Raw genomic sequence first — 11,729 nt, 5'->3', positions numbered from 1 at the left:
TGTACCAGCACATCACTTGTTCTTAGAGACCATACTGCAGCATGTATGTTAGGACTAAGTTATCATAAAGGGCAGCTTAAGGAGAAATCTGAGGTTATGTTTTTCTGAAACAAATATAGCTGATATTGGTTTAAAATGTCTATTTAGCTATTTGTTGTGGCTTCTAGCAAACCCTTAACTTGAAATAAGTCATAATAAAATAAAGTATGAGTCCTATTGTTAGAACTATGTCAATGGTGGCTAGAATGTGTCCTAAGATATATCTGCTCTGTAGCTAAATAAGTTGAAAAGAAAAAAATGCCATAGTTATGCAAGCTGGCTTTAACCTTTTTCCTTTTGTTCTGCAGGTAACTTTCAAACCGGAATCATGAACTGGCACTTCCCACTTCTCTTTATTCTTGGGACTTTAACATCTGTATGCTCCCAATTCAGTTTTTATCCTCTGGAAGAACTGAGCTCTGATGTTGGGATCCAGGTCTTCAATCAGATAGTGAAAACTAAACCTCAGGACAATGTTGTGGTTTCTCCACATGGGATTGCATCAGTATTGGGTGTGTTACAGCTGGGTGCTGATGGCAAGACAAAGAAGCAGCTGACAACTATGATGAGATACAGCGTAAATGGTCAGTGATTCCTAGGAATTTTGGGGTGTGTGCGGCTTTTTTGTCAGAATTTTGAAATGGTCTTCAAGGTGTGGTAGATGACATCATAAACTAGTTGTTAACTTTTTTTCCTCAAAGCAAGAAAAGAACATGATTCTGGAAGCTAACTGAAGATTTGAGTGTGAACATCTAAGTAAACTTGATTTAGCTTATAAATAGCTTCCCTTAATGACTTAAGGGTCCTAACTAGAACTGCCCTCTCATCCTTACAAATTGACTTTCCAGAGCAGAGTTGGATGGAGGTCCAGCGCCAGCACTATGTAGGAAGGTTGTAGTGTCCCATTTCAGGCTTTACTGAACAGCCTCCGTGATTCCTCTGCTAACAGGACGGTAGAATATTTCCCACTGTCACTTAAAAACAATGCAAACTAACCATATAACTGATGCTTTCACTTCACCCTTCAGCTTTGTTCCCTTGTATCTGCTGTGAGGACTTGTGAATCTCTGGTTCTTGTAGTGCCCTCTTCTTGAAGCAGACATTTCTGCTTGTCTCTGTTTGTGATAACTGCATGCATCCGGCTTTGTATTCCTCTGCCGCTGTCTACCCCTCTAATGGGTACAGGCTCAAGGTTCTTGCTGCTTTACTTTGCATGCAGAGTATTTTTGTGAGTGTTGCCTGCAGACTTAACATCTTAGTGCCAGCATTCAGCCTTCCTTCTTGGAATAGGAAACCTTCCCAGAGGTAAGTGCACTCTTAATTCTTGAGCAGTGTCATCATACAATACGTTGTCCTGTCTTCATTTGCTTTGCTGTTTTGATTCTGGATTCAAAGCACAACTAAATAATTTGTCAGCTTAATTAAATGTTACAAAATGAAATCTCTTCATGGGATAACCAGCTCCATATCATCTGAGTACTCAAAATTTAAGTACTTGCAGCAATTCCAAAGCGTTGCATCGGCTGGTTTTATTTGACCTGATCACTCTCTGATCTTAGCTGTGAGACAGAGGTTCTCAAACTCTTTAGTAATCAGTATCTTGCTATTGAGATTGTCGTGGGATGCTACCTCTGTTTGCACAGACCTCCTCTGCTCTTCTTAATTGCCTTACAGTCCTTTGGCAATTGCAGCAATGGTTATTTGAAAAGGTAATAGTTGGAAAGTATTTAATCTATCTTTAGCTGTCTTTTAATGCGATTTAGCAGTTGGAAGCAAGGAGGAGAGCCAGCATCATGAGACCAGCCAGCTCTCCCCGGACCACCAGCAAGTGCTCCGTGGACCACCAGTGGTCCACAGAATACTGTTTGAGAACCTCTGTTATGGTATGTGCACCAAAAGAGTTTGCCCATAATAACGGAGAGTGAACACGTGGAACTTCATGCAAACAGTTCTACTAAAGCATTCATTATGTTATAAACAGCAAAGCCATCGGAGGCTCTCCTTTATATGCAGCTAAGAGGATAACTTTCTCACCACCTTCATTCTCTTCATAAACTCATATGTTTGTCTACGTGGGGAAATAGTCTGTTTTTTCTGCCTAAAAGGCAGTTGGGAACCAGGAAGCCCACTGACAACTGCTATAGAAATGGTCACCCATGGATTTTGCCCTGTGTAATGGTTAAACATTGAATTGTTTGAATGGCAATAGCTTCCCTGTGTAGACAAACTCTTATCATAAGCTGTAAGGCTTGGGAGAACTGGATATGATGAACATATCCACTCTTCCATGCTATCATATGCCTTTCTTCACATGCAGCTAGAAGGTTAGTAAGCGGTTAATGCAGGCTGCTTTCTGATCTTGAAGGCACTGACTGTAAGCATTGGGTCCCATTGCTCTTTTAAGACAATGCTGTGTGTCAGGGCCTGACTCCTGCTTTGTAGCAAATTTAATTTCCTTAATGACTGCCCTTAAGACTTGGCTTCGAGTTATTTCTTTTATTCTCTGGTACATGGAAAGGATGGTAAGAAAATAACCTTTGCTTTACAGTGGGGCTCAAGACTCCTTGTATAATTCTTCAGGCCTGTTGACCTTGGATGAGAAGGTTGAGGCCTGGCCTGACTTGGCTTGTTGTGGTGGTGTGACTGAGTGTTACCTGGACTTACACAGCATGTAATACACTTTGGAAGGATGTGCTCAGTAATACCACGTCAGCACTTGGTCTTTTCTCTGCTGTTGCCTATAGCAGTCTGCATAGACAGCTAGGCAGGGAGCGGATGCTGTAGTGAAGGGTGGCACTTTAGCTGGGAGCTGTGGTGTCCTTCAGGTGAGAGATCAGAAATGGGTGTTGTGGAAGCTCTCTCCTGCTTGGACACTTGTGTTCTCCCCTAACACTTGAAATGTCTGACCTTTCAAGTCATTAATAGCTGAATAAAAACTGTTTGTTTGTCATCTTATTCTTAATTAAACTTGCTGTTCTTTCCAACTAGGAGTTGGTAAAGCGTTAAAGAAGATAAACAGGCTCATAGTCTCAAAAAAGAATAAAGACATTGTTACAATTGCTAATGCAGTATTTGCAAAGAATGGCTTTAAAATGGAAGTGCCTTTTGTTACAAGGAACAAAGAGGTGTTTCAGTGCAGTGTCAAGAGCGTGGACTTTGAGGACCCAAATGCAGCATGTGATTCCATTAACCAGTGGGTGAAAAATGAAACGAGGGGTGAGTATTGGCAAATGTTTTCTGGCATGGCTTCTAAGTGGCATGTCTGAGACATCTCAGATTTCCTGCATTGGAAAATGCAGGAGAAAAGATGGAAAGGGAGGAAGAAGCTCTGCCCTGCAGCTGGGAAGCGTTCTTAAGCTGACTTGTGGGTGTGGGTAGGGCGACTTAGAGCCCGTGGGCCAGGAACCCAGCAGTCCCAATGCCATGGCAGATACACTGCCTGGTTCCCTGAGGGTTGTCTGTGGTGGCTTGTTTAGTGGCTTTCTTCATGGGAGCAGAGGAGCTTCTAGTGGTCTTTGCTTCCTGCCAACCTACAAGATACCCAAAGAGCACTGCCCTGGAGCTGCGTCTTCAAAAACACAATGTGTGTGAAAATTTCTGACACAATAAATCTGCTTTCTAATGAAGCGTAGAGCAGTCCAGCCTTTATTCTTATTACCCCAGATTCTTGCAAGATGTGGCAATATTCTTTGGGGTCATGTTCAATAGAAGATTTTTAATCAACACTGCCTTAAAATTTTTCAGGGTTCAAGCCTTTTGGCATCTAGCTGTTAGGCTTATATGCCAAAGTCAAAGGTTTTCTTATGATATATTCATTCATAGCTTAGATAAACTCCACGTTTGGTATCTCTTGGAGTTTAAAACAGTGCTCACTAAATGTGTGTGTGCTGCTGATGGCACTCAATGTGGTGTATGGAAAAGGAGGCTGTGAGACTTTCTCCACGGTGTTGCTACCTTTGCATAGCCACGTTATGAGCAGTACATCAGTGGCAAAACTTCTTCATCTGAAAAGGTTGCCCCAAATGCATTCTCCCACAAGTAGCTGGTACATTCAAAGAAAAGTAGACTGAAGTATCGTGTGTTTTAATAGCTTCTGTGATCAGTTGCCTGGTGTGATGACAGCACATGCTCAGTCTGCTCTTACTGTTTTTTAGGTATGATTGATCAAGTTGTAGCTCCAGATGATATTGATGGCAGCTTGACCAGACTGGTTCTGGTGAATGCTGTCTATTTCAAGGGCTTATGGAAATCACGATTTCGACCTGAAAATACAAAGAAACGTCCTTTTTATGGAGCTGATGGGAAGACCTACCAAGTTCCTATGTTGTCCCAGCTATCTATCTTCCGCTGTGGTAAGCACAAGATTTTTTACCTCCCTGTTAAAATACTCCAAGATATTTGCAAAATGTCTGCTTTCTCTTTCAATCAGAAGCAAAGGCATTCAGTATGTATGTGCTATTTAATTATATTTCTTCTGAGGCTGATGGTAAAAAGCTTTCTAATCTTACATAAGTGTATCTCAAACTTAAAACGCATGGGTCAAGTTGCTCTGCAATTATTTAATAGTGGCTTAAGTTCAAACTCTTCGTCAAAGTACTTGCTTGTCCTAAGAAAATAGTGAAGTACCAACATTGAGAACTTTGCATGTCACCTAAGCCTTGCAGTAGGAGGAAAAAAGGATAACATTTTTAAAAGAACAAAGGAAAACTGCCTGCAGAAACTAAACATTGAGTTAATGTGGTGATGAAGATATTAATTGGATAATTAAATGAAAGAGGAATAAATTTATAAAAGAGTGTATAATAAGAAAATGGAATAATAATAGTAGAAGGAAAGCCTGAGTAACACAGAGTAAGGATTCTGACAGTATCTCTCCAGGTGTCAAGCTGCTCTTCAAGTTAAGTTGCAAGTGGGGAGCTTGCAGGTTCAGCCTGACTGCTGCTGTTTGAGACCGCAAAGCGACTGCTTGTAACTCGCACTGCTTCAGGGCCTCAGTGCTGTAGATCAGTGTGGATGTTATTGGTCAAAGTAAAATTAAAGCTTTGACTTATCGATGCCTTCTGTTGTGTCCTTCCAAGACTAGAGCTGTGCAGTTTGTAACTCGCTTTCACATATACCAAATCTAGCCTAAAAAATAATCCTAGAAATTTAACCCCCGTTTCACTTTTTTGTTCACTTATGGACTTTCACTGAAGTTCATAATTTAAGACAGATTTATCTTAATGCTTATGGCTGGTCTTGAGTTTTTATATATGTGTATCTACATTCTGATGCTCGTTTTTAAAAATACAAAAAAAAAAATCCTCTGTATAATTTGAAGCTAGGAAGGAGTAAGGGAATTCATGCTGTTTTAGGTAGTATATCTTAACACAAGGACGCTTTTATCCTTTTTGTAGTGCTTAAAAAGGAATCCCTAAGTTTAAAATCTTTCAAGCATCTTTAAAATTCCATCAGCTGATTGTAAAGATAACCCACTCGTGTTTTGGAAATATTAATAAAATAATGTGTGCCTCAGAATTGAATGAGAAAAGCAGTATCTCCTAGCCAGATCATGTTTTGTCACATTTCTATAGTTAGTGTATGCAACTAGTATTTTTATCTGCAGGCCAAAATCCGAGACCCACTCTTACAGTAAAAGGAAAAAAACTGCAAAACTTGACGTATTCTCTCATAAGTGCAACTTAACCATTTGTCTATCAATCTGATGTCAGTGAAGGCAAGTTGCATGGCCCTGGCAACAAGATTAAATTTTCATCGAGACATCAATCTTCAGCTTGGACTGACAAGTGAAGACTGAGGTGGAGAAAGGGAAAGCATAATAAGATGTTATTGCTATCCAAAGACTTTTCCAGAAACTCTGCAGTTTGACCAACAGGTTCTCACTTGAAGGTCCTATAAAAAACACTTGCTGCTCAGTTGCATGCCATAAATCTCAGAGTTAGCAAATGGAAGAGAAGATAAAGATGAACCACCTCTAGTTGGAAGTGGTAAGGAAGCTAATTAAAACTGTAGCCTGCTCAGGTGCAACAGCTGTAACTTGGTGCTCACTACTGGATGCAAAGGATAGTTGGTCACCCGAAGTGTTTTATGTAGTGCACAGTGTTCTCTGGGGTTGCAAACTTGTGGTGGCCAACTTGTGATTTGTCCAGCTGAAATAACACCAACTGGTTACCAAGTTATGTGGCCAGACCCAATTTGAAAAGCTTTCAAATCCCCCTTCTATGTCCTCTGCCCGAATTCTCCCACTGGCAAGTCAACCACATAGAAAACCCCAAGGCTGACAGCTAGGTCAGGTTTAGATTTGTGTTTGTAAGAGTCTAGAGAAATTCAAGAAGTTCAGAATGTTTCAGCACTGCTCTATGTACCTGAGCAAACTTGGCTGCTACCTGTGATTATTTTTGAGCCCAATATTGCTTGCGGTTAAATTTGAATTAACAATCTGATGTTTCTTTATCCAACATTGGATTCTTAAACTTTTCCAGGGCAGGATCTATGCACTGCTGCCTCATGCTTGTCTACCTTGTAAATTCCGAGAGCTGTCTTGCTGAAATGAGAGGGGGAAAAGTGAATTTAGGAACTGCAGGATACCAAGGATTCTTGAAGTAAATGTAATGGACTATTTTGAAATAGAAGCTCTTCCAATGACTTTTTGAGGAGGGGGAAAAAAAAGCACTTGCCTATAAGATGTCTTCAATTTGAACACTGAGAAATAAAAAGGAAAACAGCAGGACTCTCTCCAGTTGGCTCTGTTACAGCTGAGATCTAGAGGAGGGATCCCAGCTGATTTAGACCTGCTAGTTTCTAATGTAGCTGGCTTACCACTGTGGCCTGATGAGGCTCATCTGGGAAATAACTCATTTCAAACCTTTCCCACCTTTTATTTTTTTCCCACCTTTGTTTCCCACCTTTTTTTATTACTGTTGTTGGACTAATACCTGCACAGACCCACCTGGTGCTTTAGAAGGGTTGCCTGTCTGGAAAGCACTAGTCTCTTAAGACTTTCTTACAGTCGGTTTCCAGGTGTGGATAAAGCTTTCCTGACAGTCCTTACAGCAGCAGGCATCTAAGGATAAAATGGAGATTGAAGGCTGTAGTAATGGTGGCTTTTATCTTTTTTCTTAGGCACTACAAGTACCCCAAATGACCTGTGGTATAATATAATAGAGTTGCCTTACCACGGTGAAATGATAAGCATGCTGATTGCGCTGCCCACGGAAAGCACAACCCCGCTTTCTGCTATCATCCCCCACATCAGCACAAAGACAATAGGAAGCTGGATGACAACCATGGTAGCGAAAAGAGTGCAGGTTATTTTACCCAAGTAAGTCCTGGTAATATCCGTTTCCTCCTCAAGAAATGGTGCTGGGAGTAGGTGAATGAATTCTCTCCTTGTATGCAGGAGAAAGGGTGCTTAAAGCAACTTTTGTACATAATGCTCGTTATGTTTTCTTTGCCCTCTAGATTTACAGCAGTAGCAGAAACAGACTTAAAGGAGCCTCTGAAAACGCTTGGTATTACAGATATGTTTGACCAGTCAAAGGCAAACTTTGCAAAAATAACAAGTAAGTTACTTAGGGCTGTTCTACCACTGCAGTTGTCTGATTTTTGTCTTGCCTAATTATTACTATGACATACCACATCAGAGCAAAATTGTATTTTATATCTGAATAACCTAGCCACTCTTCAACTGAAATAATGTATGCTGTAGTATCTTTTCCCTTGTTTTGCATTGCAGGAGTAAATCATGTTGGTCAGCTTTTTATGCTTAGTTGTTCTTATCTGAGTGTCTCAAACACTGTCTGAAATGTACGTCAGGGCATCTGACAACACTGGGGTTTTTACTTGGGCCATAACTGAAGAAGCATCTGCATTATTTAGCATCTTTTCACAAAATTATATGTACACCTGTTTAAATTGTCTTGAGCTGTAGGAAAGAAACAGCCAGACTAAGTGCCTATTTTAAGGAACTGCACCAAAGCAGAGCTCTGAATACTAGCCTCTGAAAATGGCAAGCAAGCTCTTGGCTCTCAGATGAAGTGTTGGTACCTCGCTCCTGTTGCTAGCTACAGAAATCTTACAACCCTCCACTACAGTGCAAGCTGTAAACAAAGCTGTAATTGAGAAGAAATTCTTGCATGCTAATTGCAAGATGTTTTCAAGTGTGCTCCCATGCCCTTTCTTCCATCTGTGAGATAAATGGGATTGTAACAGAATATATTTTGAAAATTCTGTAATTAAAACTAAATATAGATGGATATTTGAAATTTAAACTGTTAAGTAAGGGAAAAACTAGTAAATAAGGAAGTAAAATAGCTTCTTCCCCTTTTTTTGTGGTAATAAATTTAATGTCTGTATTCCAAGAGCACTACTGCTCTTCAGCTGCTTTCAGTGCTTTGCTGAAACTTTAGGATTTGGGCAGAATTGTAGCACTCTTATGTTCAGCTATGTAGTTCTTCTAGCTGCAAGGTGCTTTAAGTATTCGTTTGCCTGCTGAAAGTGCTGTTTTGGGTTGTTTTTTTCTTTCCAGGAACAGAAAGCCTTCACGTATCTCATGTTCTGCAAAAGACAAAAATTGAAGTTAGTGAAGATGGAACCAAAGCTTCTGCAGCAACAAGTAAGCAACTGTACTGCCAGTTACTGATCTCAGAATAACTGAATTAGGAGAATATACCATTAAGTGAAAATAGTCTTCTTAGAGACCATTGCAGGATTTTATTTTGACTTAGATCAGTTGGGTTTTAGTGGCAGATTTGTATCTTCTTGAGAAATGACAATAATCTTGACCTAAATGTACACTCTAGGAATTATAGACAAATTCTTAGTTCTCTCTAGGGAAGAGTGTCTCTTAACAGCTAAAACTGTGGCTTCCAATAAAAATCTCTAGGCTACTGGGTGGAGGACAAAAGCAGACACATCCTTTTAGCAGGACAACTTCAGATTTGCTTCCATTTCTGTTGCTGTTCTTGCTTTGCTTTATGGCCCCTATGGGAATGAAGTGTAACCTGTGCTGCTTTAAGTATGTCTAAAGCAGTACATCTTAGATGGTTATCTGTACAACCCTCTACTATTTCCTAGGAAATTTCTTTTAGGTACATTATGTGCTGTGTTAGGACACTTCATTTATCTAACTTCACATCTTATTTTTCTTGCAAGCTGCAATTTTAATAGCCAGGTCATCTCCTCCTTGGTTCATAGTAGACAGGCCATATGTATTTTTGATCCGGCACAATCCAACAGGTAAGCAATATTTCTATGTAACTTTTTGTATAGAATTTTTCGTATGCGTTATGTGAATGAGTCAAGGATTCCCAGATGAAACTACTGAATAACTACTGCTGTGGGGTTTTTTGTTTGTTTTAGTAGTAATAAGAAAAGGTATATTTTCATGCTCTAGAACCAGATTATTTTCTTTTGGATGCATCTTGATGCAGGGAAAAATAAAAGTATGGGCTACCAAACTAGAGACCACATAATCTCCAAACTGGAGACCACCTATGTTCAGTTCATAGGCACAGAAAAACACCATCTTTTACAGTCAGAGGAGCAGAGCGGAGAGGAAATGGGAGTTATCCTCATGCTGCTGATGGAGCATTAGTGAATAGAAGCTACTTCCTGAAAGGCAACAAAAGAGTTTTAGGACAGTTGAGATTTCAGAGTTTCGGGGTGCTGCTGCAGCCCACCATGCCCACGTGTGTGTTCCAACACGGTTCTAGTTCCTCTGCAGCGTGGGTTGAGCCTCTTGGAGTAGAGCTGACCCAGTTACATTGAATAGCTCGTCTGCTTCGTGCGCTGACATCTGGATAATAGATATGCTAGTCACTGGGGAATAAGCTGCAGCTGCCAGTGCTGGGAGAAGAGCAGGCTCCTGGCAGCGGTCCCCGGGCTGAGACTGCGCAGAGCCTGTGTCTTGGCTGGAAGCGGGATGTGCTGGCTGCTTCCCAGAGCCGCGCGTCTCTGCTCCTCATCTCCCATGCGCTGCTGCTCCGACAGCATAGTATTGTAACAGCATTATATATGCTACTATATGTAATTTATATATTATAATATTATAACTAAGGCACCGGAGACCCTGCAGTGACACAGCATGTGCCCTCCAACCCTCACCCTTCACAGAGATGCTTAACTGCATTGACAGACACTGTGTGGTAATCCCTGTTTTCCTTTTATCTTGCAGGTACAATCTTGTTTATGGGACAAATATTCAAGCCTTGAATGTGGAATAGACTTCCTTCAAGAAGTCACCAGTCATGTGACGCGTCCCCGCTCTGTTAAATATTTTGTACACTACTTTCTGACTTCACTCAAGAACTAGTTTTTAACCACTGGCTAGGTTTTGAAAACGGAGTCGATGTAGTTCTGGCTTTGTGGCAGAAATACAGATTGAAAGCTACAATATCTTTTTGAAATGTCTAGAAGTCTTTAAACTACTGAATGGTTACCTATGCTAGCAAACTTCGAGCTTCTCCTGTATCTACTAAGAATTTTATGTATGCCTTTTGTGAGAGGATTTTAAAGAATGAAAAATGTTCCTATTAATGTTGGTTTCTCCTTGCGTGTGAAAAGATTTAATTTTGTAGATACTGCCTATCAAGATACCTTCTGGTTCTCGAGTATCTTGGTACTTGGCTATTCTTGGTAGAAATAGATTAAAAGTTTTAGCGACTTTTTATTTTATATAGTGCATGCATCACAGAGTTTTAACGAATGTGGTGTTAGATACTCTTCGCATTGTCCTGTCTTGTTGTAATGTAAACTTGTCATTGCTAGTATCCACTTTCTATTGGATTTAAATTTTATATTTGTTTTTGTACAAAGGAATAAATGAATAAAACTGCATTATGAACTATCGATGTTGCGAACGATAGTGATGTGCAGATGCTTGGGACAGACCCCAAGGATCTGTGCAGGATTCTGAAATACTTTTATAAATTAAGAGTGTCTCTTATGGCCTGTTGGCCATACCTAGCTAAGTTATTCCTGCTTTGGATGAATGATTCCGATGTTAAATATCTGAAGACCAAGTTCTTTGTATCTGCTGTGTCCAAGCTCTTCCTAAGAGTGCCAAGTAAAACACCCAGATGTTCTTTCAGGGCTTTCCTTGTGCTTTCTGCAATGAAAGTTTATGTGCTTGTGTCTTCAGCTTTGTGCAGGGCTTAGGTGAATGCAGACTTGTCAAGGAGAAGCACTAAATCAGTTTGGTTCATCACAGCTGGTGCCTTGAAAGCATGTTTTGCTGTTCTTGGGGGATTTGAAGGAAAAATCAGATCTCTCCTATTATCTCCCTTTCTTAAGGCCAGGTTCATGGAAACAGCTGGCCAGCTGACGGGGGTCTGAGGGGAGAAATTCCTGCAGCGTTTCAAATTGAGCACTGCTTTAAGTAGGTGACTGTTGCGTGTGTCCACAAGTTGGAGGATGAACGAGGACTGGGCATCTCAGGTAAGAACATAAGATTTTAAGCAAAAAGAGTTTCTAGCAGAGGCATTTGAATGTGTTACGGATCTCCAGTGGTAATCCAGTAAAAAAGTTGATTTCAGAATAAGGAGCAGCAGGCAACATGTATGGCAGGTAACAACTTTTAGGAATGAGTGTCAGGGATCCTTTTCAAGCTACACCACCACACAGCTCTGGAGCAAGAGCACCTAGTTTAAGCTTTTTGGCTTTTTGTTTTCTTGTCTTGAATGGGTGGCTTT

At 40.5% G+C, this 11,729-nt stretch overlaps 1 protein-coding gene across 2 annotated transcripts; it reads left to right on the top strand.

Annotated features, from left to right (window-relative positions):
• Nucleotides 1-347: 347 nt before the first annotated feature.
• On the top strand, nucleotides 348-10,729 carry SERPINE2 (serpin family E member 2). Of its 2 annotated transcripts, XM_026040078.1 has the most exons (9): nucleotides 348-623; nucleotides 1,803-1,922; nucleotides 3,028-3,255; nucleotides 4,194-4,391; nucleotides 7,162-7,360; nucleotides 7,501-7,601; nucleotides 8,567-8,653; nucleotides 9,193-9,276; nucleotides 10,214-10,729. In XM_026040078.1, the coding sequence occupies exons 1-9, from the start codon at nucleotides 368-370 to the stop codon at nucleotides 10,249-10,251; spliced, it is 1,311 nt and encodes a 436-aa protein (XP_025895863.1). In that variant the 5' UTR covers nucleotides 348-367; the 3' UTR covers nucleotides 10,252-10,729. The 2 variants fall into 2 exon arrangements, with proteins under 2 accessions (XP_025895863.1, XP_025895864.1); XM_026040079.1 differs by lacking the exon at nucleotides 1,803-1,922 and having other exon boundaries at nucleotides 10,214-10,706.
• The last annotated feature ends 1,000 nt before the right edge of the window (nucleotides 10,730-11,729 follow it).

This window comes from Nothoprocta perdicaria, unplaced genomic scaffold (assembly GCF_003342845.1).
Source record: "Nothoprocta perdicaria isolate Ctin4 unplaced genomic scaffold, notPer1 scaffold_25, whole genome shotgun sequence".
Taxonomy (NCBI): domain Eukaryota; kingdom Metazoa; phylum Chordata; class Aves; order Tinamiformes; family Tinamidae; genus Nothoprocta; species Nothoprocta perdicaria.
The sequence above is the reverse complement of the archived record's forward strand: the minus strand, read 5'-3'. Positions and strand labels throughout refer to the sequence as shown.

Coding starts and splice junctions, on each gene's coding strand:
- SERPINE2 (XM_026040078.1), top strand. CDS start 368: ATGAACTGGCACTTCCCACTTCTCTTTATTCTTGGGACTTTAACATCT. Junction 4,392..7,161: donor GCTATCTATCTTCCGCTGTG/GTAAGCACAAGA, acceptor CTTTTTTCTTAG/GCACTACAAGTACCCCAAAT. Junction 7,361..7,500: donor GTGCAGGTTATTTTACCCAA/GTAAGTCCTGGT, acceptor TTTGCCCTCTAG/ATTTACAGCAGTAGCAGAAA.